This window comes from Barbus barbus, assembly GCF_936440315.1.
Source record: "Barbus barbus genome assembly, chromosome: 37".
Lineage (NCBI taxonomy): Eukaryota > Metazoa > Chordata > Actinopteri > Cypriniformes > Cyprinidae > Barbus > Barbus barbus.
In genome coordinates, this window is record NC_136715.1 from 25,629,543 (window position 1) to 25,655,546 (window position 26,004).

The 26,004-nt window shown below is 39.7% G+C and overlaps 2 protein-coding genes across 5 annotated transcripts in view; both read left to right on the plus strand.

The window, feature by feature from the left end:
• Window positions 1–2,859, plus strand: part of LOC306856647 (engulfment and cell motility protein 2-like) — an 83,685-nt gene extending 80,826 nt beyond the window's left edge. For 3 of the 4 annotated variants that reach the window (XM_079396006.1, XM_079396008.1, XM_079396007.1), the window contains exon 21: window positions 1,384–2,857. In XM_079396006.1, the coding sequence (XP_079252132.1) occupies window positions 1,384–1,584 (201 nt within the window). In that variant the 3' untranslated portion in view covers window positions 1,585–2,857. Of the gene's footprint in view, window positions 1–1,383 lie in introns of all 4 variants that reach the window. The other variant, XM_079396005.1, reaches the window with a different exon arrangement.
• Window positions 2,860–22,445: 19,586 nt separating this feature from the next.
• Window positions 22,446–24,967, plus strand: LOC306856588 (integrin alpha-6-like). Its single transcript, XM_079395950.1, has 3 exons — window positions 22,446–22,546; window positions 23,500–23,615; window positions 23,840–24,967. The coding sequence occupies exons 1-3, from the start codon at window positions 22,541–22,543 to the stop codon at window positions 24,099–24,101; spliced, it is 384 nt and encodes a 127-aa protein (XP_079252076.1). The 5' UTR covers window positions 22,446–22,540; the 3' UTR covers window positions 24,102–24,967.
• The last annotated feature ends 1,037 nt before the right edge of the window (window positions 24,968–26,004 follow it).

The following is a 26,004-nucleotide window of genomic DNA, read 5'->3' on the forward strand; positions in this document are numbered from 1 at the left end:
CGTATATCTACATCTGTTAAGGATGCTTGATCTTCTTAATGATGTAGGCTACAACTCCATGCAGGGAGGGCCGATCTCGACTGAATTGTTCTTAGTCACTTAGTCTTAGAATCGTGTGTTCAAAACATGACAGTAATCTGAAGCGAAAACTGTATGGTCAACATCTTTTCAAATCCATTTGAAAGCTGTCCTGAGTGAGTGTTTTTGACGAACTAGAAGGCTGTTAAGCGAGTATCTGTGCAATGAATTAGTGTTTAGAAGCTGTCTTAAGCCAATCTAGAAGCGAGTGTCTGTGCGACAGGCTAAAACTGTTTTAACGCGCTTCTGTGCGAAAGAACTCAAGGCTGACTAAGGCAAGTGTGAGTACGGATGATCTTATATATCTTATTAATTGTAGTGGGAGGAATTACGATCAGCTGAGCCTCAGCTGATGCTGCAGTCATGCCGTGGTCTGCTTGAACTACGCTTGAGCTCCATTCCACACGCTCAAACTAGATTTAATCAAATGAAACCATGCATGTTTTATTGCTAGTGAATAAAAGGAAACAATCCACCCGCATGCCTCTGCTCAATGATGGTGCCTTGATCAGCTGTGATCTGCGTCTCTGGCCGATGACGTCACTTCCAGGAAGGCATGGCCACGCCTGTTGTACACGCCCCTTGACTCCACCCCCATGTCAAAACAATGCCAGAAAGTGAGACACGGGATCAAACGGTATCGTAAGCTCACACTTGACTGAAACGAAAAAAAGCAACGTTGCAAATAAATTAGTAGATATGGCCATGTAAAAATCATTGCTTGATTTCATTTATATTGTGCAATTCTTTTTTTTTTTGCAAAACTTCTTTGCTTCTTGCAATATTTAATTTTCTTTTGCAGTTATTCATTTTTGTCTGCAAAAAAAGCTCATTTGTGTTTTCTCAATAGTTTCATTTTTGTTGCAAAACTTTTTCTTTTGCAGTACTTTATTTATTTTGCAAGTATATGTGGCCCTGTTTTGACTCTATAGCTTAGATGGTCCCTGACGATTTGTGTCTACGATGATTTGTGTCTGTGTGTCTGCAAAATCACATCTGCAAAACTAGCACGCGATAGTAACATTTCAGTGAAAGTAATCCTAGAACTGCATTACAGCAATATTTACAAACAGCAGTATGCAAAAGACAAGACTATAAGCATCAAACTGCATGCTTAAGGCATCACGACAGACTTGTATTCCAGAGTGAAGTGCGGCTTTATTGGAACACCATAGGCCTTGAGTCCACAGATTCACAGACTGTTTGTGTTGCAGACTGTTGTTTGAATATGATATTTTACATTTTATTGGGAAAAATGTATTATTTGTGGAAGTGACCTTTGTGCTTTTTGTTTGTGTGGATCAGTATTGCATCTGGACAGATGGGCTGTCTGCACTCTTGGGGAAGGAGTTGGGAAGCGATCTCACACGAAGTGACCTTGACACATTAATGAGCATGGAAATGAAGCTCCGCCTCCTCGATCTGGAGAATATCACCATCCCTGAGGCTCCGCCTCCTGTGCCGAAAGAGCCCAGCACTTACAACTTCACCTACAACTATGGATGAGATGTCTGTCTGTTCAACCAGAGCTTGTGTTTTCTGTGTTTTTCACTCTTCAGAGGTGAAGTCTGTCATTTGTCTGTCACTAAGATACTTTCCTGACGGTTTCACGTTCAGAGTCACATTGGTAATTTGACTTGCTGAAGAGTGAAATCCTGTGATGCTTTCAAAACAGCGGTCTGTTTGTTTGAGCCTCCCGACACAACAACTTCTGACATGACCAGTAGAGTTCAAGATGGACGAAAGAGTAGAAATGACACACTTCACCTCTATACTAGTGTATGTGCCTGAACATGAACTAGTCTTGGTTACAAGAGTATTTTTTCAGTCCTTTTTTAAATGTTTGTAAGGCAGAAAAACAAATGGGTCTTCTGTCTTCAAGTATTTTATTTTAAATGAGAAAAGCAGAAACAGTGTCTTAAACATCATTCTGTGTTTAGATATTGTAAGGCATCTACTCCCATGTGTGATGTGATGTTAAATGCTTATATGAGTAACCCAACTGAACAGTTAGTAACTTTGTACACCCCACAGATCTGTCTGCAGATAACTAATATTTACCAACGTTTGCTTTTGTCAATAGAAATATATTTTTGTACTTGATGTGAAAGACAATGTATGGTCTGCATGAAATGGAGGAAGAAAGCAAGCGAGTGCAAGATGGAAACGTTTTGTGACTTGTAGACTGAACAGGATGAAGGCCTGCGACTGCAACATTCAAAAATCACCTCTCTCTACAGTCCTGCAGAAACAGTATGTGATAATAGCCATACGAGTTCATTGAGTTAGACATTTATTTGGTGATTTATTTGTTACAGCGCTCAAACATGACTTCTCAGTCTGTTTACCTGGAAATATTTACACGTTTATCTTCTGTCTGTGCGTTCATATTTGCTTGCCACAATGTAAGGTTATTCTGTGTGAAAACAGGACGAACCCATAGATGGATTGCTGACAGAGGTGTGATGTTTATCATTTGCTTCACGTTACAGCTGGTAGTTTCTGAATGTTTTAGTGGGCAGGTATCAGTTTTTGGGTTAAAATGTTAATGATAACACTGTTAACAAATGGTAACACTATAAATATATAGTGCCTTCAGAAAGTATCGATTCCCTTTTTATTTCTCATTGCCAAAATTTTTTGATTTGATTTTATTGAAGGAAGAAAAAATATTTCATCATTAAAATTTGAAGGCCACTGTATATAAACTGTATATATTGTACTGCTTTATCACAGTAATGCAATGGATTTGTGTGCAATAATAAAATGTGTTGAAGTCATAGCTTGATACTTTTCATCCATTTGATAAATAATTTTAGCTGTGCCGCACACCCATATTAAATGCAGTTGCGTACAAAATATATATGAAGATGTAAAAAAAATAAATCACTCAAAAGCAATTAATGTATAAATGTTGACTTGAAATGAAAAGGAAGAATAATATGTCGTGCACAATTACTGATAACCAGTGATGGCTTAGCTAATTGTAGTGTACTAACCACATATTATCTTTATTTTAGGTTTTAGGGAATCACTCTTAAGATGATCATATGATTTATATGATTAATTGCTATTAATCAGAATGTCCAACTTATACCTGGTTAACGATACCTTATTAACGACTTGTCCAGCAAGTATTAAAATCAGCACGTTATTTCTTAACAATTTGTTTATCTTATTCGCTGGCCAACGATAAAACAACCCAAATAGTTAACTTTAGTTATCAAGCTCATGAGCGTAGTTAACGCAATCTTTTTGGCAAATAATTACGATTTGCAAAATCACATAGCACAGACAAGAGATTTCTTAATGGAATCAAAGTTTATTTACTACTCTAATACAATACTACCCTAGACAACACAAAACAGACGATTTAAACATACATACATACAGGTAATGAGTTGTTTTGATCTGAAGAGAGTCTTAGGTTCTAATGCTCGTTTCAACCTGAGGGAATCATACACGCAGGAACTCTATCTTTACTCTTAAAAGATAAATACAACCAGTTTCAGACGATTTAAGGAGATTTTGTCTTACTTTCTCTTGAGTTCAGTCTTTTCTTCGGGTTCAAAAGATGCTCTACTTCAACTTTGTTCTCAGTCGAGGTCAGTTCTTTCGGTCTCAAGAAAAGATTGTGCGCTGATTGGCTGCTTGGTAGGTCGTGTCACGAGGGTACTCTTCAGTGGTTGGTTGGCTTCGTGCTGACTTGATGATGGTCTCAGGAAGTCGTTTTAGTTCTTAGCTTCAGATGTTAGTTTCTCTCAAAGTTTAACTGAGTCTTGGTCTCAGTTGCAATGCTCGGCCGTGATGTTAGTGGCAAGAAGCGCTTTGCAGCGCGTAAGCAGAACGAGAGACGAGCGAGGTGAGCGTGAGCTCTTCCTTTTCAGTTTTCAACTCCAACTGAACTTTCACAGTTGTGCATCTGTTTTTAACGGGCCGATTTGGGATCCGCCCACGGGCGCCTGAACCAATCGGATTCTTCCTGTGGGGCGTTTGATCCAATTGCAAGTGTTTCTGTAGGGCGGAGCCCCGCCCTGCACAGCTGCATCTTGTGCATACATTATCTTGTTCAGTTATTCATCACATGAAGAAATTATTGAAAGCAAATTTCTATCCGTTATTGTAATCATGCATTGATGAAAACAGATCATTTTCATTCACACCACAATATTATTCATGACATTAGTTTTCGTCTGACACCAAACACCACATAATTTACCACATAATAACCAAAACACATATATCGATTCTATCCATTACGCAGTTAATGCATCGATTAAGTGATCCTAAATTCTAAATAAACACATCGAGCATGTGAACTGAACATCTAGTGATCAGTTACAGTTATACATTCTGGAAAAAGACTACCATAAGTTCAAAATAACGCAACAAGCTTATAAACATAGAAAAACATTCTTCATATAGGTGGTAACTATATTGTCTATAGTGTTTTGTTTTCGAGTATACTTTCAGTCGCAGAAACTTAGTATAACTCATTCCCTTTTAAAACCAAATATCCTTAAGCAAAGGTGTGGCTCTCTTTGTCTGTTTAGAGAACGCAACAGAAAAGGCGCGCTTCCCTCCTCCTCTGGGAGAAGCATGGGTTCGTGAAGAGGTCACTTTTTTTTTGGAAAGTTGGGAGTTGTCTTTAGTTCGAGTCGGCTGTAACCAGGCCTTTGAATTATGGCGCCAATGTAAAGTAAAATCCGGGAGTATGAGTTCTGGTTTTATTCAAAAGTGACAAAAGGGAGTTTTCTTCGTTCGACTTTATTTATGATGAACTGAGAGACTTAGGAGGAGCTTCTTCCCCCAGGCCATCAGGCTCCTAATCTCTAACTCTGTGTCATAACATCACTTTACTCCATGTAAATATCACCATATCAATAAGCTATTCATAATTTTTCTCCATGTAAATATCATATATCAATAAGATATTCATATTTTTTCTCTATCTCATATTGCTGCTATTTAAATACCCTGTACAACTTTTTTGCACATTATTTTTGCACATTCCTCTTATTACTATTTAAGTCAACAACATACTGACCTGCACATTTATATTTATATTTTTTATCTTATCTTATCTTTTATTTTATTTTATTCTTTTATTTTATTTTTTCTACTTTTCTTCTTCTTAATATTTGTATACTTTATAATTACACTGTCCTTGGAGCGGACCTGACCTACATTTCACTGCTGGTTATACTCTGTATAATTGTGTATGTGACAAATAAAAACTCTTGAATCTTGAATCTTGAAACCAGCCAGGCGCTTAAAGTGGCCCTTCTCTAAAGGAATCCAGATGTCTTTTCTCCATATATCCTGGTTTTATGGTACTATGGTACTTTTGCACCAAGTGCAAATAGCGATGGATTCTATTTACACTAAGTGCAAATAGCAGTATTTTTAACTATATGCTATTTACACTAAGTGCAAATGGCTATAGATTCTATTTACACTATGTTAAAATAGCAAGATTTTCTGCTATTTATACTACTTATTGCAAATAGTGGCAATTATCTGCACCTCAGTATTGTAGTACATTATAAAACAGTACGCAATAATAACGTACTGAGTGTAAATTATAATTTGAATTCAAATTTATTAAATGGATGCCACCTTATTGGGACAATAAAGCCCTCCCTACACCTACCCTAACCCTACCCGATACTTTATTTTCAACTTTTTGATTATTTCCTTAATTTTTATTGAAAATAAATGCCTTTCTGATGCGATATGAGATTTGAAAAGGGAGAAAAAAATGTTTGGCAAAAGGTGGGGTCGAACTCGGGTTGATCGCGTCAAAATGCATGCACTTTACCATCTACGCCACTGAGACTGATGTTGAACTGACTTCTTTTTTTGTTGTTGACTAACCCAATCACACGTTAGTGGGCGGAGTTAGTGTAAATAGCCTTTGCCAACAAGATGGGCTATTTGCACTTAGTGTAAATAGACACTCCGTAAAAAAAATAGATCGCTATCCTGCCAGTTGTTGTTAAATACCAGTGGTGATGTTTTGCACATGACCAGTCTGTCAGTGGAAATGGAGTCACCAATGCTCTGCTGATTCCAAAGCTGAAAAGTTCCAAACTTCGACTGAAATTAATATCTGCACAAAAATTCTGCTGTGGGAGCTTCATGGAATGGTTTCCATGGCTGAGTAGCTACATGTAAGCCTTACATCATCAAGTACAATTCCATGCATGGGATAGAATGAGTAAAGCCCACAGACACTGGACTCTGGAGTAGTGGAAACATGCTCTATGGCGTGACCAATCACACAGTCTGATGGGTGAGTTTGGGATTGGCAGATGGCAGGAGAACGTTACCTGCCAGACTACATTGATACAACTATTTGAGCAAGTTTGTTGGAGGAGGGATAATGATATAGTGTTGTTTTCAGGGGGTTGATTTATTTCCAGAGAAGTGGAATCTTAATGCTTCAGCATACCAAGACATTTTGGACACTGCTGTGCTTCCAACTTTGTGGGAGCAGTTTGGGGAAGGCCCTTTTCTATTCCAGCATGACTGTGTTCCAGTGCACAAATCAAGGTCCATAAAGACATGGTTGGATGAGTTTGGTGTGGAAAAACTTGACTGGCCTTGGTTATATGGCTCCCCCAAAAAACATTATTGGGGAAATTTAAGTCTGGGAGGCGCTCTGGAGGCGCGGGCACTTGAGGGTGCTCTGGAGGCGTGGGTACTTGAGGGCGCTTGCGAGGTGCGGGCTCTGGAGGGCGCTTGCGAGGAGCAGGCTCTGGAGGGCGCTTGCGAGGAGCGGGCTCTGGAGGGCGCGCTGGAGTAAGGAGAGGCACAGAGAACTCTGGGGTTAGCGGCATATCCAGGAGTTCCGGGGTTGGAGCCGGCAGGCTTGACAGCGGAGAGGCCGGCGAATTTAAGTGAGCCACAGACGGCGGCGGGCTTGCGTGGGCCGCAAACGGTGCACTGCAAAAAAAAAATTTCTTACTTAGATTTTGTCTTGTTTCCAACCAAAATATCTAAATATTCTTAAATCAAGAAGGATTTTCTAGACAAGTAACTGTGTCTTAACTGTAAAGAAAGTTAACCTGTTAACGTTTACCAGAGCGACGGCGCACTGAAGCGTTTTTTCCCCACTAGTTTAATGTTTATGAATGAATTTAACGTGAAAGAATATAATTAATCTTGGCAAACTATATATCATTCTGAAGGTCTAATCCTCATGCATCGACGACAGATCGCTGTTTTTCGATGGAAAGCTTATAAGGAATGTATTTGCTACATTTGTGTAAGCAGTACACATCAAAACAGGCAGAATAAAAAAGCCGTACGTACCTTTATCACTGTAATAACGAGCCACAAACGCGTCCACTGCTGAAATCCCAGTTTAGTTAGACAGGTAAGGGTCCACAGAACAACATCCCAGCGAGCACTTTTAGTCCAGCGAAACAATAACATTGTAATAACCCATACGGAAATCTAATATATGACATATATGTCCCTATATCAGTAGCGATATTGTCATATATGTTACATATAAGGGAATATATTATTATCACATATATCCATCTTCTGGATATATGTATGTGTATGTTTATAACATATATGAAATTCCCATAATAAAATTTGTATATAGACATATATTTAAAGTATGTATATGGTTCATTTTTATATGGTATTGCATGTTATGACCATATATGTTAACAATATATATTTCAGTCAGGACCACTTGAGTCAAAAATAACAGACATTGTCAAATATCCAAATTTTTATTTGCATTATGTTAAAGTTACATTTGGCGGTATGGCTCTGTTCTGAGTTACCCATCACTTTCATGAGCTCCATGAAAGCTAGTCAGGGAACAGCAGCAGCTTCTGGGGACATCTCCCATTTACTGGGAAAGCAGCAAAAAAACAAATCCCCCCATTGAGAACAGAGCATGCATCAATGACAACAGAATGACACTGATTAAGTTAAACAGAAGTTAAGGGAGGAGCTAGGGGAGGAGGAGGGTTGCAAGCAATGCAGAGGAAGCAGCCAAGCAGGCACACTGAAGAATGACTTTAAATACGGCGCCCTGTTTGATAGGGACCAATTGAGTGCTTAGGAATCAGATCAGCTGTAGGTCTAGATGGGTATCAGCTGATAGCGGAGCTTGACTACGCGGCCTGCCTGAACTGACGCTGAACGCTATATTTCAGTCAGGACCACTTGAGTCAAAAATAACAGACATTGTCAAATATCCAAATTTTTATTTGCATTATGTTAAAGTTACATTTGGCGGTATGGCTCTGTTCTGAGTTACCCATCACTTTCATGAGCTCCATGAAAGCTAGTCAGGGAACAGCAGCAGCTTCTGGGGACATCTCCCATTTACTGGGAAAGCAGCAAAAAAACAAATCCCCCCCAAACAGACCATACCGGCAATCATCCCTGGCTCTTCTTGCTAAAATCGAAGAGCCAGCAGAGGATTAAATGAGCGTTTCAAAAAGCCAATCTCATTTAGTTGAAAAGAATGAGCCAATAGAGCTACGTGAAGCTAGCAAGAGGAATGAAGCTAGAGCTAATAAGGTTGTAAATAAAAAAAATAATCTTATATGTAACTGAAGCAATGTTTATTTCAACTACAGATTACAAGCATCACTCATAGCTTTCTGAGCCTTAAGAATGGCTTGAGTATCTGGCCGGAGGTACCGTTCATAAGCTGTCGAAGACCATCTTCCCATAGCTTTTAGGGTAGAAACGGGAGTAGAGGAAGCTGCAGTTGTAGCCGCCCCTATGCGCAATGAATGAGCCGAATAACGCTCTGGGGGAAGCCCGCAGCATTCACAAAGCAAGCGGAAACGGGATGCAAACCAAGCTTTAGACATAGGCTTTCCCTCCTCCGTTGTAAATAATGGATCCTCCGGACGAGCTTGAGAACGACTCCTCAGATAAGCCAACATAGATGACAGAGGACAAAAAGCAGAGTTAGTTTCAGAAACAAACAATAGATCCTTCTCTATTTCTATCAGTTTTTGAGTGTTTTAGAAATAGGGTGAAGTGGTGAGAAAATATTGAAACATCAGATATAGTGAGGTCATGTGACGGATTAAAGGAATCTGTGCGCGTTGAAAACTCGCCACCTCTGAGAAAGCCATAGAAAGCTGTAAGCAAACAGATTCTAACAACATATCAGAATAAATCCCAAAGCATCCCTCTCGCAGACGTGATATTAAATTTTTTAAAAGTGGAAGTGTGAGAGGGAGACGATGATCATTGCCTTTTGGTTTCTCTTTTTTAAGTCCATTAAGCAGGAGACGAATTGATGAGTTTTCGAGCAAGCTGATGGTGGATGGATCCAAGCAGCGCAGGTGGAATTGGATGCCGGCGATTATACTTTTGATGGATGAAGGCTGCATTTTTTTTGGGACTCAAAACAGTGTACTATAAAAGCACTAACATATGAAACATTGACAGGAAGTATATCTACAGGGAAGGTGGTACAGAAAGAACTAAAATGAGACCAAGCAGTGTCGTACATTTTTAATGTCGATGTTGCTAGACCACTGCGCATGTACTTTGCTGCTGAATGTAAATAAGATTTAAGGGTCATGTCTAATCTATCACGGTTTGGCTGAAAGGAGGGCACACCAAGCTGGCTGACGCTGAACCTGGACACAGGAGGTGGAATTTCTGAAATTCAAATCGAGAAAGAGAATCAGCAATTTGATTGTTTAAGCCTGGAATATGAGCAGCACGAAAAATGAAGTTATTCATGACCGATAACCAAGTAAGGCGCCTTACGAATCTGTTAATAAATGGAACTGATGAGCGACCTTTGTTAATAATATTAACAGTTGCCTCATTGTCGCAAAAAAACAGAATTTGTTTTCTAGACCATTGTTTGCCCCACAGAATACAAGCTATCACTATGGGATATAATTCCAACAGAGCGGTGGACATGTTATTATCGGGCACGGATAGCAGCTCCTTTGGCCATTTACTAGCAAACCAATGACCATTGAAAACCCCCCCAAAACCGACAGAAGGCGCAGCATCTGTATACAATTTAAGGGCTGCAGAAGACTCCAGATCATCATAATGAAAAAAGGAAATGCCATTCCAATTTTCAAGGAGCAAAGACCAGAACCTGAGATCTGATCTGCAGCCTGCATCTAAAGTAACTATGTCCTTAAGATCTTTAACTGATTTGGATAGATCGAGGAGTCTAGCAATAAAAGATCTGCCTTGTGGAATTATACGCATTGCGAAATTAAGATGGCCTAGTAGAGGAAGCAAATCGCTTTTTGAAAAAGAAATTAACATCTGAGCATTTCTCATGATTTCTCTAATGCGATTTAATTTCTCAAGAGGCAACGAGGCTTGCATTAAGTTAGAATCTAATGTAATGCCTAAAAACTCAATAACTTTAAGAGGGCCTAGAGTTTTTTCCTCCGAAAGGGGAACACCTAAATCGGCGAAAGTGTGTTTTAACGCCGAAATGCATCTATCTGGCTTTGCATTTTTATGGTCCACAAGCAGAAAATCGTCTAAAAGATGGAGCACGTGCGGTAATTTGCAGTTATTAAGGAGAATCCAACATAGTGCCTCTGATAGTGTATCAAATATTTTTGGACTACTGCGACAGCCGAAAGTGAGCCTAACCGAAAAATATAATTTTTCCCTCCATTTAACGCCAAATAAATGCCACTGCGATGGATGTAAAGGCATAACTTTGAAGGCGTCTGAAATATCTGCCTTTGCGAGCCATGCACCCCTACCTGCTATTTTTATGAATTTAATTGCATCGTCAACAGTTGCGTAAAACAGAGAAAACGGAGCTAGAGGAATAAGACTGTTGATACTTTGAGCAGCGTCATTATGGGGGGCAGACAAGTCAATTATTAAGCGCTTCTTTCCTGAATATTTCCGAGTAGCGATCCCTATAGGATTAATCCGACAAATTGAGAATGGAGACTTATCAAAAGGCCCGATCATGAATCCTTTCTTAACTTCCTTTTCCAACAAAGAATCGATGAGTTCAGGTTCCTTTACAGCAGAAAGCAAATTACAACAGGAAAAAGAATGATTAGGCAACCATAATAATCCTGCAAAAAAACCTTGGATAAGTCCCGTTATTAAATAATTGACGAAGCAGCGGTTAGGATGATTTTTCAGTGCCTGTCCCAGCTTTGGAACATTGATTGGGGTTGATGGCTTTATTTCTTTTTCTCCTTTTTCAAAAAACGGGTTCGTCTTGGGCACACAGATTTTGGGTGGCTGTCCCCGCAGTAACTACAAGCATGAACATATTTACAATTATAGAATTTGCAAACATTTTCATTAAAATTATAGCACAATGGAGTAGCAAATGGTGTTACCTTAGAGTCAACAGTTTGAAAGCCAGGCTTAGAAGTTGGAGGAGACACAGATTTGGGGCATAGATTGAGAGTGTGAGAATGAGAGCCACAAATCGAGCAGGAGAGAGCTTGATGACCAGTGAAATGTCTGCTTATGAGGGTTAAGTCGACTACTGACCAGTCCAGTCTCTGATTAAAACGTTGAATAAACATAGCAGCTTTTGCAGAGAATGATTTATGATAGTCGTAGAAGAGAGTTCCTCCATAAGTCAAAGCCAAGTCAGAAATAATTGCTAAATATGTGTCCAGCTCGGCTCTACGAGACGGATAGATTTCACATATGACGTCTCTGTAAACCCCAAATGCCACGTTAAATTCAGCTAGCGTTAAAATTTTTGAAAGCCGGTGATCGCTATCTTTAAGCATGACAGACACATCGCCGCAATCAACAACACGCTTCTCACTCATTTCTGAGAACAGCAATATTTTAACTAGATTGCCATCATTACCTGCGATGATTTGGCTTCTTAACTGATGAGAAATCGCAGCCGCTGGCGGAAAGAATGGAGAGCCTGTAGACACGGGAACTGCACTTCCCATCGTTCTCCGTGGTATAGTCACTGAATTGATGACGTCATCATCCTGCTGCTGCGTAAACACGGGCAGCCGTGCCGTGGCCGATGAGGAGTTCTCGGAAGACTGGCCGGGGAAGAGAAGATTTGCCGAGGACCTAGAAGTTGAGCCGGACTCCAGAGCCTGAATTCTGGAGTTCATGTCGGAGCGCGAACACTGAATGTTGGACAACGCTGACAACACTGGGTCGTTGCTTTGAACTGAAGAAGAGTAGACTGCTCGGGTTGAGACGGCTGAAACACCTGCCCGCTTTGGTGCAACATCGGTTGGAGTGGAAGCCGTGTCGAGGTTCTTTCTCTTCTGCGCCTGTTTCCTGCTGGAGAATGGAGGAGGAGGAGGAAGATCTACTGCTGGGACGTCAATTTTTTCACAGAGCAAAGCAAACAGTTCCTTATGCGTAGCTCCAGTTGGAGCCGGGATATCGTGTCTATATAAGGTTTCCAGTAACTTCGGCAGTGGCCAGTCAATGATGCTGGGAGGACTAACGTTACATGGTTTAGTTGCCAGACGAGAGCTTCGACGGACAGAGGCGTTGCTTTCGTCTTGAATGGCTTCCTCTGCTTGCTTGATTTGATGCTGTGTTTCTTCGATGGATTCGACTTGCCATTGGTCTTCATCATTTGCGGCAGTAGACATGGTCAGCAGTTGGGTGAGTAACGTTACAGCAAAATATACGAAAAATCGCATCTTTATTGCCAGAAGCTGCGCTCTTGCAAGCAATGCAGAGGAAGCAGCCAAGCAGGCACACTGAAGAATGACTTTAAATACGGCGCCCTGTTTAATAGGGACCAATTGAGTGCTTAGGAATCAGATCCTAAGTAGGTCTAGATGGGTATCAGCTGATAGCGGAGCTTGACTACGCGGCCTGCCTGAACTGACGCTGAACGCTATATTAAAATGGTATATTGTATTAAATGATATGACCATATATGTTAACAATATATATAAAAATGTATATGGTACTATATGTTTTTACCATTTGTTAACAATATATATTGAATTTATATATGCAAGTTTATTAGTCATATATGCCTAAAAGATACAGCTCATTGTAAATCATAACAAAATTACTTTTTGCTTAACTTTATTCTTTGTTTCAGTTCAGTTTTCTGGGGAAAAAGTAGAGGGGGGTGGGTTTGATGGGGGCACTTAATTTAACTGTTCATATGCGCTCTCATCGTTGCAATTATCGTGATTGTACAAAACGCAATTCATTTTACACTGTTAAAAAAAAAGTTGACCCAACTTAAAATAAGAATAATAAGTTGAGAGAACTCAGTTCAAAGTCTGCTAAAAGCTGGTTGCCTTAAATTTAAGTTGGCTCAACAATTTTTTTTTTTTTTTTTTTTTGTACGTGTGCGAATCAGCGCGATTGTGCGTGAACCTCACAAATTACGCTTCTGCGCATGCGCCAAAATTCAAACACACACACACACACACACCCACGCTAACGGCAGAGTCTGAGCAATGGCTGCAGCTAAACACAGTTGTCTACGTTAAGATGTTTTTCTTAGCAAGTGGAAGGAACTTTTTTATGGCCCTTTGTTACGACCTGCTTGTTTAAAGCCGCAACATAAAATAGGAATTAAACAACATCTATACAAATTGTTTTATTGAATTAAACTAATACAACAACAGTCAGTAATGATAATAAACATACACGATGTCTATGGATAATAAAGAAAAACAAACAAACTTACAAATATAACCAGAACAAAAACTAAATTATATAAGAAATGCAAAAGAAGCAAAATGTGAAAGAGTCAGCAAGGTCTTAGATACTGACCAAGAGCCACTCCTGAGGGAAAATATCCCACAGAGATTGCCTATCCCATTTAACACACAACACTCCTATGTACTCTAATTATCAATTAACATGGGGGAAGACCTATCAAAATCTCAGACACTCTGCCCCAATAGGATCAGGAGAAGACTCAGGGTCATTACACCCTTATATTTGCTGAGCCAATGCAGAAGAATGAAGGTTATAGCGAGAAGATGCTATGATTGGTCAGCGAAGTGTGGCTGTTATCTGATTGGCTTGAGTAGACGGTGGGTGGAGTCCATGCATTTGTGGATTTGTCAGCACGTCTTGTCACTAGAAATGTTTCAAAATCCAGAAATGTTTGCAGCGATACACAAATGCACAGAAAGACATTCACAAATGTACAGGACATATGTGCAGAAATTTACAAATGCACAGAACGCAATTCACAAATGAATGCCAGGCAAAGTTGTGTTTGTGATGACATAAAATATTTGTGAATATGTTTTTTATTTGAAAATGTCATTTTATTTATTTGTTAATTTAATTCATGTTTGTGAAATTCTAAGATTAATTTTGGGATTCCACTCTACTTATTTGTTAATATGTTTCTTTTTGTTAATCTTTATACATTTATTTTGTGGGTCAAAATCTATTAATTTGGAATAATGCAACAAAAATATTTCCATATGAGTGTGATATACTGAATATATTTTTGATTACTTGGTCACACAAGAAATAAGTGCAACCTAATTGCTGAATCTATCTATCTATCCTAATCTATCTATCAACAAACTGGATGCTAAACAGTCAGGTTTCAGGAGTGGCCATTCAACAGAGACTGCGCTACTCTCAGTCACTGAAGCCCTGCGAACTGCAAAGGCTGATTCCAAATCGTCAGTCCTCATTCTGCTGGATCTTTCTGCTGCTTTTGACACTGTCAATCATCAGATTCTCCTGTCTACACTCTCATCACTGGGCATCACTGGGATTCCACTTCGCTGGTTTGAATCCTATCTCACCGGCAGATCCTTCAGGGTGGCCTGGGGAGGGGAGGTATCCAAACCACATCAACTGGTCACTGGAGTTCCTCAGGGATCGGTTCTTTGACCCCTCCTCTTCTCCACATACACTACATCGCTGGGTCCCATCATACATGCACATGGCTTCTCCTATCACTGCTATGCCGATGACACACAGCTCTAGCTCTCTTTTCAACCAGATGACCCAACGGTAGCTGCACGGATCTCAGGCTGCCTGGCGGACATCTTGGCATGGATGAAAGAACATCACCTACAGCTCAACCTGGCAAAGACGGAACTTCTGGTCTTCCCTGCCACTCCGACTCTACAGCATGACTTCACGATTCAGTTAGGCTCATCAATGATTACCCCATCAACTTCGGTCAGAAATCTTGGTGTAATCTTTGATGACCAGCTGACCTTCAAAGAGCACATTGCAAAGACTGCTCGATCCTGCAGGTTTGCACTACACAACATCAGAAAGATCAGGCCCTTTCTGACAGAGCATGCTGCGCAACTTCTTGCCCAGGCCCTTGTTGTTTCTAGACTGGACTACTGCAATGCTCTTCTGGCTGGTCTGCCATCAAACACAATCAAACCTCTACAAATGATTCAGAATGCAGCGGCACGACTGATCTTCGACGAGCCCAAAAGAGCGCATGTTACACCTCTCTTCATCTCCTTGCACTGGCTACCAGTGTCAGCTCGCATCCAGTTCAAGACATGATGCTTGCGTACAGAACTACCACAGGCTCAGCACCCTCCTACTTCCACTCACTATTACGAACCTACATCCCCTCCAGAAGTTTGAGATCTGCTAGTGAGCGACGCCTTGTGGTACCATCACAGAGAGGCTCAAAATCACTCTCCAGAACATTCTCGTTCACCATTCCTGGCTGGTGGAATAATCTTCCCACCCCTATCCGGAACGCCGGATCCCTGGCAATATTCAAGCAACAACTGAAAACTCATCTCTTTCGGCAGTACATGACTTCATCCTAAACTCAAAAAAAAAAACCTTTCCCTCTATCTTTCTCTCCGCTTACTAGCTTGTACTTATTTGAACAATGACTGAGACTTGGTGTTAAGAGCACTTCCTCTGTCTGATTGCCTCTTCAAGATTAATCGCTTTTTGTATTCCCCAATTGTAAGTCGCTTTGGATAAAAGCGTCTGCCAAATGACTAAATATATATACTATATATATATATATATAATTATTATTATTATTGTTATTTATTTATTTTTTTCCTTAAGGCTATGCAGTTAGATGAATACTCAACAATACCTGTAATTATGTCACCACATAGGTCTTATTGTGTCTTCACATCGTGTCTATGACATCTTGTTTGGAAACTTTATTACATGTTTTAACATCACTTGTAACGCCTGTCTAGTAACGTCTTTATCTAGTGTGGATGTGAAGGCCTGCTACACGTACACTGCTTAGCCAGACTCCTACTCACCACATATCAGTAAGATAAACCACATCTTCCATCACAACATACAGCATAAGTGCAGACATACACATATGTGTGAATGTTTGTGTTGCTCTCCCATATCAGCACTTGGTGTACATTTTGAGGCAGATGTAGAGCGCAGGAAGTTGGGTCTTCCTCACAGAGTTCACTTCCTGGGCTGCAGTTTATCAGAGCCGGAGTAGTGGTGGAAGTGGAGCTACGTGGACAAAAACATCCTGACTGCCAAACAGTGACTTTTGTTGTACAGGTAGAACATTGACTTTTGTTCTACAGGTAGAACATTCATTCATTCATTCAGTGATATCAGATCACAAGTGGTCACAGGAGATGCATTTTGATATGCATGTTAATATTAGGTGAAATGAGAAGGAACTCTTTTGTTCTCATTTCACTAGGAAAACATTTGGGACAAGCTGCGACCCGTCTCTCTGGCTATCACACACACTATACGGAGAAGCAGACATCACCACCACATGGGACATAAACACCATAACCAGCTGAGTCCTATACTGAGCCTTAGTCTCTCAAACACACTCTACTCTGAGGTAAAACACATGTACTTTCTGTGCTCTACTTCTTGAATTTGGTTGTGATTGGTCAACTGCTGCATTCTGTGTTTGGATGTTTGTGTATAATGACTCTACACTGTACATTTGTCTCATGAAAGACATGTCCTTCATAGCTGTGTTAGTTTCATCTCTCTTGTAGTACCCTGTGTTGGGTTGCACAATGAACTGGAAAAATAATCAAGATTACTGTGCAGGACTGAATTTATTTAGATTTTTTGTGGATTTATCATATTGTAAATGTTTTATTCTAGTGAGGACTTTAATTTTGAAAAGCACAGACAGCCTCTTAGTTTATGAAGCAGGAAGTACTAGAAGTACTGCAATAGTTCAGCAAAATGTGGTAGCTGTGTGACATCTCTAAACATCACCTTTCTTTTCATCTGTTAGACGCAATGTCTGTAAGTATACAGTGTTAAATTTATTGTGTGATACATTTGAGAAGGTTATTTGGTAATAAGATGTATATTTTCTTAGTTTAATTATCCTTGCGTTATTGTCAATCTGTAATTTTCCAATTTCATATTTAGTGATTGTATCTTTTGTATATTTTTACAGTTTCACAGTTGAATCATAAACTTCATAAACGACTTGAGGTGTCCAGCGAGGTTTTTGAGTCACTGTTTAACTTACTGGATACTTAGATGCCAGAGAAATCTAATAAGGCCAGTACAGTGAAAAGACAACAATACAACAGACTGAGAAAGACGCTCAAGAACCTTATGGAATCAAGATTTAAACATTCCAAAGTCTCCATCACATCAATCTGATTTTTCTGCATATTATTAAGTATCATATAAGCATGGCAGAAGGTCAGACAGAGTCAGCAGATCTTAAAGGCGCAGTTGAAGATGTGCACTCTGTCAGCACACATTCCTCAAAAGCATACAGTCGTTCTTCAAGGGCATCCAGTCGCCACTCAAGTGCCAGCATAGCGGTTTTCAAAGCAAGAGCAAAAGCGGAAGCTGCGCAAGCCAGAGCAGCATATGCTAAAAGAGAAATAGAATTGAAAGTTGAACAGGCACGACTTCAAGCAACTCTGGAGGCTTTGCAAGAGGAAAAAGAAAAGGATGCTGCTTTGGTAGAAGCTCAGGTACTGGAGGAAGCATTGTTAGAAACAGAACGTAGCGCAGCCAGCAGAGTATTAGTTCCTGTTCCCATCGAGGACAGTCGAATCAGAACAGCAGATTATGTGAAATCACAATCTAAAGTCAGTAGTGGTATACTGCCATCTAGTGGAGGACAAGAAATTCAACCACCACTTCAAGCTTCTCACTTAGTAAGCCCAATTAAAAGTGAGTCAGATTTAAAAAATGTACCAATTAGTTCACAAACCTTGGACTTTGGAGCAGATATGAGTCAAAATGCCACTAAAATGCAGTACCCTCCTTATCACTATCAAATGCAGAGTAGACCTCCTGATAAAGGAGACATTACATATGACCTCGCAAAGTATCTAGCTCGTACGCAACTTGTGACAGCAGGGCTTACTTACTTTGATGACAAGCCCATTAATTACTGGGCATGGAAATCATCTTTCCAAGGTGCTATTTCTGGTCTGGGTCTTTCCCCAGCAGAAGAGCTTGATCTCTTAATCAAATACCTGGGTAGAGAATCTTCTGAACATGCACGGAGACTGAAAGCGGTTTACATCAGGAATCCATCAGGTGCGCTGACAATGACATGGCAGAGGCTTGAAGAAATAAATGGTTCTCCAGAAGCAATTGAACATGCTCTTTTTGCCAAACTAGAAGACTTCCCCAGAGTGACAAACAAAGATCCACAAAAGCTTCGAGATTTAGGAGACATCCTCTCAGAACTAGAAGCTGCTAAGTTTGAAGGATACTTACCAGGTCTGGCATACTTGGACACTTCTAAGGGGGTGAATCCTATTGTGGAAAAACTTCCATATAACATTCAAGAAAAGTGGATGTCATTTGGATCCAAATACAAGCAAGAACATCATGTTGCTTTTCCACCTTTCTCAGTGTTTGCAAATTTTGTTCGTTCAGAAGCAAAAGCACGTACAGATCCTAGTTTCAGTACATTTCCTCATGTGAAATACGGGAAAGGAGAAAGGTTTGAGAGACAAAGACAAATGCCAATATCTGTTCACAAGACTCAAATTAATCCTTCAACTAAAATACAATCTGAACAGGAAAAGAGATCAGTTAGCCCGAACAAAAGCTGTCCAATACATGGGAAACCTCATCCTTTGAGAAGATGCAGAGGGTTCAGAGAGAAATCTCTACAAGATAGAATGCAGTTCCTGAAAGAGCGGTCTGTCTGTTTCCGTTGCTGTTCTTCTACAGACCATCTTGCCAAAAACTGCACTGTAGAAGTTCAGTGCAAAGAATGCGGTAGTGATCGCCATCCTTCGGCCCTTCATCCAGGTCCTGCCCCCTGGAAATCTCAGTCATCTACCCCTACCTCAGAGCATGGCGGGGAGAAATACAAATCAGATAGTCATGAGGTTACATCTGAGTGCACGGAAGTCTGCGGAGAAGGTCTGAGTGCACGGTCTTGTTCGAAAATGTGTCTAGTTTCCGTCTATCCAGCTGGACACAAAGAGAAAGCAAAGAGGATGTATGCTATCTTAGATGAGCAAAGCAACCGCTCTTTGGTGAGAAAAGATTTCTTTGACATCTTTAACATCAAAACAACCCCATTGCCCTACACACTGAAAACATGTGCAGGCCTTTTAGAGACAGCAGGGAGAAGAATTTCAGATTTCATTGTGGAGTCCATTGATGGAAAGATAAGTCTACCTCTCCCTACTCTTCTAGAATGTAATCAGATTCCAAACAATCGTACAGAAATTCCAACTCCTCGTGCAGCGTTCCATCACAGCCACTTGAGACACATAGCACAAGAAATACCACCTCTCGACTCTGATGCTCAGATTCTTCTTTTACTGGGCAGAGACATCCTGCAAGTACACAAAGTACGCAAACAAATTAATGGTCCAAATAATGCCCCTTTCGCTCAAAAACTGGATTTGGGCTGGGTTGTCGTTGGGGATGTGTGTCTCAGAGGAGCTCATAGGCCATCTTCAGTTCATACTTTCAAGACTTTCATCTTGGATAATGGATGGACATGACTTTTGATCATATCTGGTACTATACTGATAGCAAGGTAGTACTAGGCTACATTCATAATCAAACACGGAGGTTCTATGTCTATGTGAACAACAGGATTCAACGTATACATAAATCCAGTTCGCCTGCACAATGGCGATATGTTCCCACAGAGCTTAACCCAGCAGACCACGGATCCAGATCTGTACCTGCAGCATCGCTAGGTGCCAGTTCATGGCTCACAGGCCCACAATTCTTGCATAATTCTCAGCTTCGGTCTGAATCACAAAAGTCATTTGTGCTTGTGGACCCAACCTCAGATTCTGAAATACGCCCGCTTGTGGTTTCAAACCTTACTGAAATTCCCAAGGTCACATGGAATTCTGAGAGATTGAGCAGATTCTCTAACTTTAACACTCTCATCAGAGCAATAGCACGTCTGATTCACATTGCCAGATCTTTTTTCAAATGCTCGCAAGATGATAGTTGCAGAGGATGGCATATCTGCTGCAAAGGTCCTTCTGAAGAAGAGCTGGAGAAAGCAAAAATCCTTGCGTTGAAGACTGCTCAATATGAGAGTTATCCAACAGAGATTAAAAGCATTACTGCAACTCACAACCTTCCTCATAAGAGTGTGTTGAGGAAACTATCTCCTGTCCTTGACAGCGATGGCTTACTTCGAGTAAGGGGTCGTATTGTGAGGTCAAGTCTGGAAACTTGTGAAGTTAACCCTATTATCATCTCGGGTACACATCATGTGGCAAAACTGATTGTGCGACAGTTTTTAACAATGTATTCCACATGTTCATGTTTTACTTCTGCTCCACTTTTACCTTACATGTTCACTGGTGCTCAACACACACTTAGTATTAATGTTAGTATTCCCATTATATTTGTGTCGACATCAGTGAGCTCAATCTGAAGTGCAGCAAGCAACAGTCATTACGGGTGTTGTGATATTGTCATACTGTATCCTGGAATTGGCTACATGATGAATATGAAGTGGTCCACACAAAGTATTTTATAGTATCTAATAATTTCAAAATCTACATTAATGATTTAGATTACGGTTACCATTATTGCAATAGTCGTGCGACCTTAAATCTTCACATAATAAAAGTATTTTCACTCAATGTTGCATTGCATATAGCAATATTACCCTCTAAATTGATATTGCATGCCTGCGTATTAATTTGGTAAGTAGTCAGATATCCACTTCATGTTTATTTTGTGAAAAGGGCAAGCTGTGTGTACATTATCTTTTATTTAACATTCATGGAATGGTAATTCTAGTATCCCATCGGGAACTCAAAAACAGTATCACAACAAACTTTTCAAGTGTGTAATCTGCAAGAAGCTGCGAGGGAAGACAGAGCATCAGCAGATGTCTGATTTGCCAGTGGAACGGTTGACAGTAGCTCCACCCTTTACCTATGTGGGTGTTGATGTTTTCGGACCATGGGAAGTGACTGCCCGTAAGACCAGAGGAGGTCAAGCTAATTCCAAGAGGTGGGCAGTTATGTTTTCATGTATGTGCTCAAGAGCTGTCCACATTGAAGTAATCGACGCAATGAGCTCTAGTAGTTTCATCAATGCCTTAAGGAGATTTTTTGCAATCAGAGGGCCAGTTAAACAACTGCATTCAGATTGTGGGACAAATTTCGTTGGAGCTTCCCGTGAGCTCAAAATGGATGAATCTTGTGTCAGCTCAGAGAATGTGCAGAAATATCTGAAAGAACACAATTGCACCTGGATATTCAATCCACCTCATGCCTCTCATATGGGTGGTCACTGGGAGAGAATGATCGGGATTGCACGTCTCATTCTTGATTGCATGCTACTTAAAGAGAAGTCTTCCCATCTCACACATGAGGTCTTGACGACGTTCATGGCGGAAGTTATTGCAGTGATGAATTCACGGCCTTTAATCCCAGTGTCCTCTGACCCAGAATTTCCCTTTATTCTCACCCCTGCAACTCTTTTGACACAAAAGACAGGTGCAACACTTCCCCCACCTGGAGACTTCGGGAATAATGAGTTGCTTAAGGAAGAATGGAAACAAGTGCAAAGGTTAGCAGATGTCTTCTGGACAAGATGGAAAAAAGAATACCTTAGTACTTTGCAACACCGACGAAAGTGGCAAGACAAAAAAACTAATTTGAAAGAAGGGGATATTGTCTTGGTAAAGAACATTCAAGTGAACAGAAATGAGTGGCCAATGGCAATCGTTGTAAAAACATCACCAAGCAAAGATGGATTGGTGAGGAAAGCTGATGTTAAAGTGACTAAGGATGGCATTCAGAAGATCCTGTCACGTCCTGTCTCTGAACTTGTCCTTCTTCTGTCACCCAATGATAAGCTATAAGTTGATTTGGGATTCTAAAAACCCCAGGCGGGGAGTGTGCAGGACTGAATTTATTTAGATTTTTTTGTGGATTTATCATATTGTAAATGTGTATTCTAGTGAGGACTTTAATTTTGAAAAGCACAGACAGCCTCTTAGTTCAGGAAGCAGGAAGTACTGCAATAGTTCAGCAAAATGTGGTAGCTGTGTGACATCTCTAAACATCACCTTTCTTTTCATCTGTTAGACGCAATGTCTGTAAGTATACAGTGTTAAATTTATTGTGTGATACATTTGAGAAGGTTATTTGGTAATAAGATGTATATTTTCTTAGTTTAATTATCCTTGCGTTATTGTCAATCTGTAATTTTCCAATTTCATATTTAGTGATTGTATCTTTTGTATATTTTTACAGTTTCACAGTTGAATCATAAACTTCATAAACGACTTGAGGTGTCCAGCGAGGTTTTTGAGTCACTGTTTAACTTACTGGATAGTTAGATGCCAGAGAAATCTAATAAGGCCAGTACAATTACGATTATGGCTGTTGTGACAAATTATGAAAAGTGGTGGAGCTTTATATTTAGATCTAGTGCCTTTGGATACATGGTTTCTATTGTCTCAGTGAGACAGTTTTTAACAATGTATTCCACATGTTCATGTTTTACTTCTGTTCCACATTTACCTTACATGTTCACTGGTGCTCAACACACACACTTAGTATTAATGTTAGTATTCCCATTATATTTGTGTGGACATCAGTGAGCTCAATCTGAAGTGCAGCAAGCAACAGTCATTACGGGTGTTGTGATATTGTCATACTGTATCCTGGTATTGGCTGCATGATGAATACCACACAAAGTATTTTATAGTATCTAATAATTTCAAAATCTACATTAATGATTTAGATTACAGTTACCATTATTGCAATAGTCGTGCGACCTTAAATCTTCACATAATAAAAGTATTTTCACTCAATGTTGCATTGCATATTGCAATATTACCCTCAAAATTGATATTGCATGCTGTGTATTAATTTGGTAAGTAGTCAGATATCCACTTCATGTTTATTTTGTGAAAAGGGCAAGCTGTGTGTACATTATATTTTATTTAACATTCATGGAATGGTAATTCTAGTATCCCATCGGGAACTCAAAAACAGTATCACAACAGCAAATATGCTTAGTGCAAGCTTTCTGTCTACTTCTCAGGTCAATTTTGTCAGAGAAGGGTGTGGTGAGGATAAACTATGCCAGAGCAACCTTCAACTCTCCTATCAGTTTGGCACAAAAGCACCCATTTCAAATGCCTTTATTCCTCTACCACGGTAAGTGTTTGTACACATACAGTATGTTCTGCCTCAGTCATTGCATGCTTACAGTGTGTGCAGAGCACAAATACAGACAGTGCTGACATGCTTTGCTTCATGGACATTCAGAGTCTTAATCTGACATCTCACATATTTCCATACAAGATTTTAGTATTAATAACTCTACTCATCAGTCAGGAGGTCTTCATTATTTTAATTACTCCCACATGCTTTGCATTTAGAGATGAGTCTGATGTGCCAGTGTTCTCTCTGTCGGATCAGAGGTCAGTAGGGCTGGAGGTCAATGTGACTAACATGCCATCTGACCCGGAAAACCCACAGGAAGATGGAGATGATGCCCATGCCACCCAGCTACTGGCGTCTTTGCCCAACACATTCTCGTACTCTGGACTCATGGGGCAGCAGGTCTATTTGTGTCTCAGTGACAGTCAGCAGTCTTTCTTTTCACAATCATATTTCTCATTGTTTCCTAATCCTGACTGAGTTGTGTGTTGTTGTCTTGAAGGTATTGTGTGAAGTTAATCAGAATGGCTCTCAGGCGCTGTGTGAACTGGGCAATCCGCTGAAAAGAGAAGCAACGGTATAGTAACGGTCCCACATGCACACTTACACTGTTCTGACCTTCAAGAAACTGTCTAACAATTAATTATGTCAGGTCAAATTTTATCTTGTTCTGAGCACTTCTGGGATCACTATAGAAACAACGTCGCTTTCCATTCATCTTGCACTGTCTACGTGAGTTCAGCCTTTTCAGTTCTGTTTTCTGCCTGCTATTTGAAAATGTTTCTTTTGTGATCAAAGCAAAATAATTTTACACAAATGATGTAAAATGAATATGTGTAAATCACACACAGGATAAGCGAGCAGCCTGCTTTAGCCCCTGTCACAGCGTATGCGCGAGTGGTGATCGAGCTTCCTCTTGTGCTTAGCGGGTAGCTGTTCACTTCCTTCTCTGATTTTTTATGTTTACACATGGTTTCTTAAATAACAGCTTATTTTCTCATGACTGCTGCTCTCACATTCATTTAGAATATCTCTAAATGTTCTTTAAATGTGTTGACTGTGGTTTATTTATTTAGTCATTTAGCAGACGCTTTTATCCAAAGCGACTTACAAATGAGGACATAAGAAGCAATCAAAACCAACAAAAGAGCGACAACGTGCAAGTGCTATTACAAGTCTCAGTTAGTACAGAAAAATATTATTATTATTAATTTAGTTTATAAGTTGTCTTGGTCTCCTGCAGACTGGCTCGCCCCCATCACCTGTTCTTCAGTGGAGCAGTGAGGGGAGAGAGCACTATGACATCACTGCAGGACATTGGCAGCGCAGTGGACTACGAATTCATTGTAAGTTCATGTATGCATAAGAATATTTTATTCCTCAGAAGATCTTGCATCACATCTCAAGTGCTGCACTTCAGATATTTTTCTTTGATAAATTCCTTGTTAAATTCCACATTCTTGTCTGTAAGTTTCTGTACAAACTAGCATATGTTCATGTTAAGAATGAGTAAAAAATAGTGTAATTTAGGTTATACTAGTCAGTAATAAATAAAAACAATGAAACTCATAAGAAATAAACAAAGGGTGGCATCAGGATTTATAAGTGCGTTCAGTATCTGAATGTTTCCAGACAAGAGCAGTGCTTGATTTCCCTTTTTTATCATTATTGAGGTTTGCTTATTATTGATAACATCGTAGATCTAACCAGCTGCATTCACACAAATGCATATATCTGTTTGGTAACACTTTAGAATACTGTTCCATCAATAATTGAATAACTAGACAAGAACACATAAGTAACGCAATATAAGCACTTTACTATCTAGTAGTATCTAAAAAGAAACTCTGATTAATTAATTAGTAAGTAATAATGCTTAGTCAAAAGTTGTAGTGGTAGCTAATCAGTAACTACTTTTTTCATACCTCCCCAACAACAGTATACAGGTTCATAATTAATATGAACAATGCATAAGGTGTAATTAATTCTAAAGGGAAAGTCGTGGTAAACCACTAGTAATGACTCGAGTATTACCAAATTCTTCAGAAGGAATTACTAATTATTTGGATCGGTATTCTAAAGTGAAGATCGTGATAACTCCCTTGTAACTACTGAAATCATTGACAATTTTGAGGTTTTTATAAGGTTCTGGTTAGTAATTCATTTAGCTAGATTTGGTAACATTTAAATTACTATTGGGTTACCGTGATCTTCACTGTAGAATACTGATCCAAACAATTAGTAATTTCTTCAGAATGATGCTATCCAAAACCTTACATATTTCTCAAAAGCTTACAGTGACTTCAGCCAATATTAGGGAGTTGTCACGCTTTTCACTTTAGAATACTAATCCAAATAATCAGTAGTTCCTTTTGAAGGATTT

Bases quoted from the DNA above. Each gene is read 5' to 3' on its own strand.
- LOC306856588 (XM_079395950.1), top strand. The intron at 23,616-23,839 runs GTAAGTGTTTGT...CTTTGCATTTAG, and splicing joins GCCTTTATTCCTCTACCACG to AGATGAGTCTGATGTGCCAG.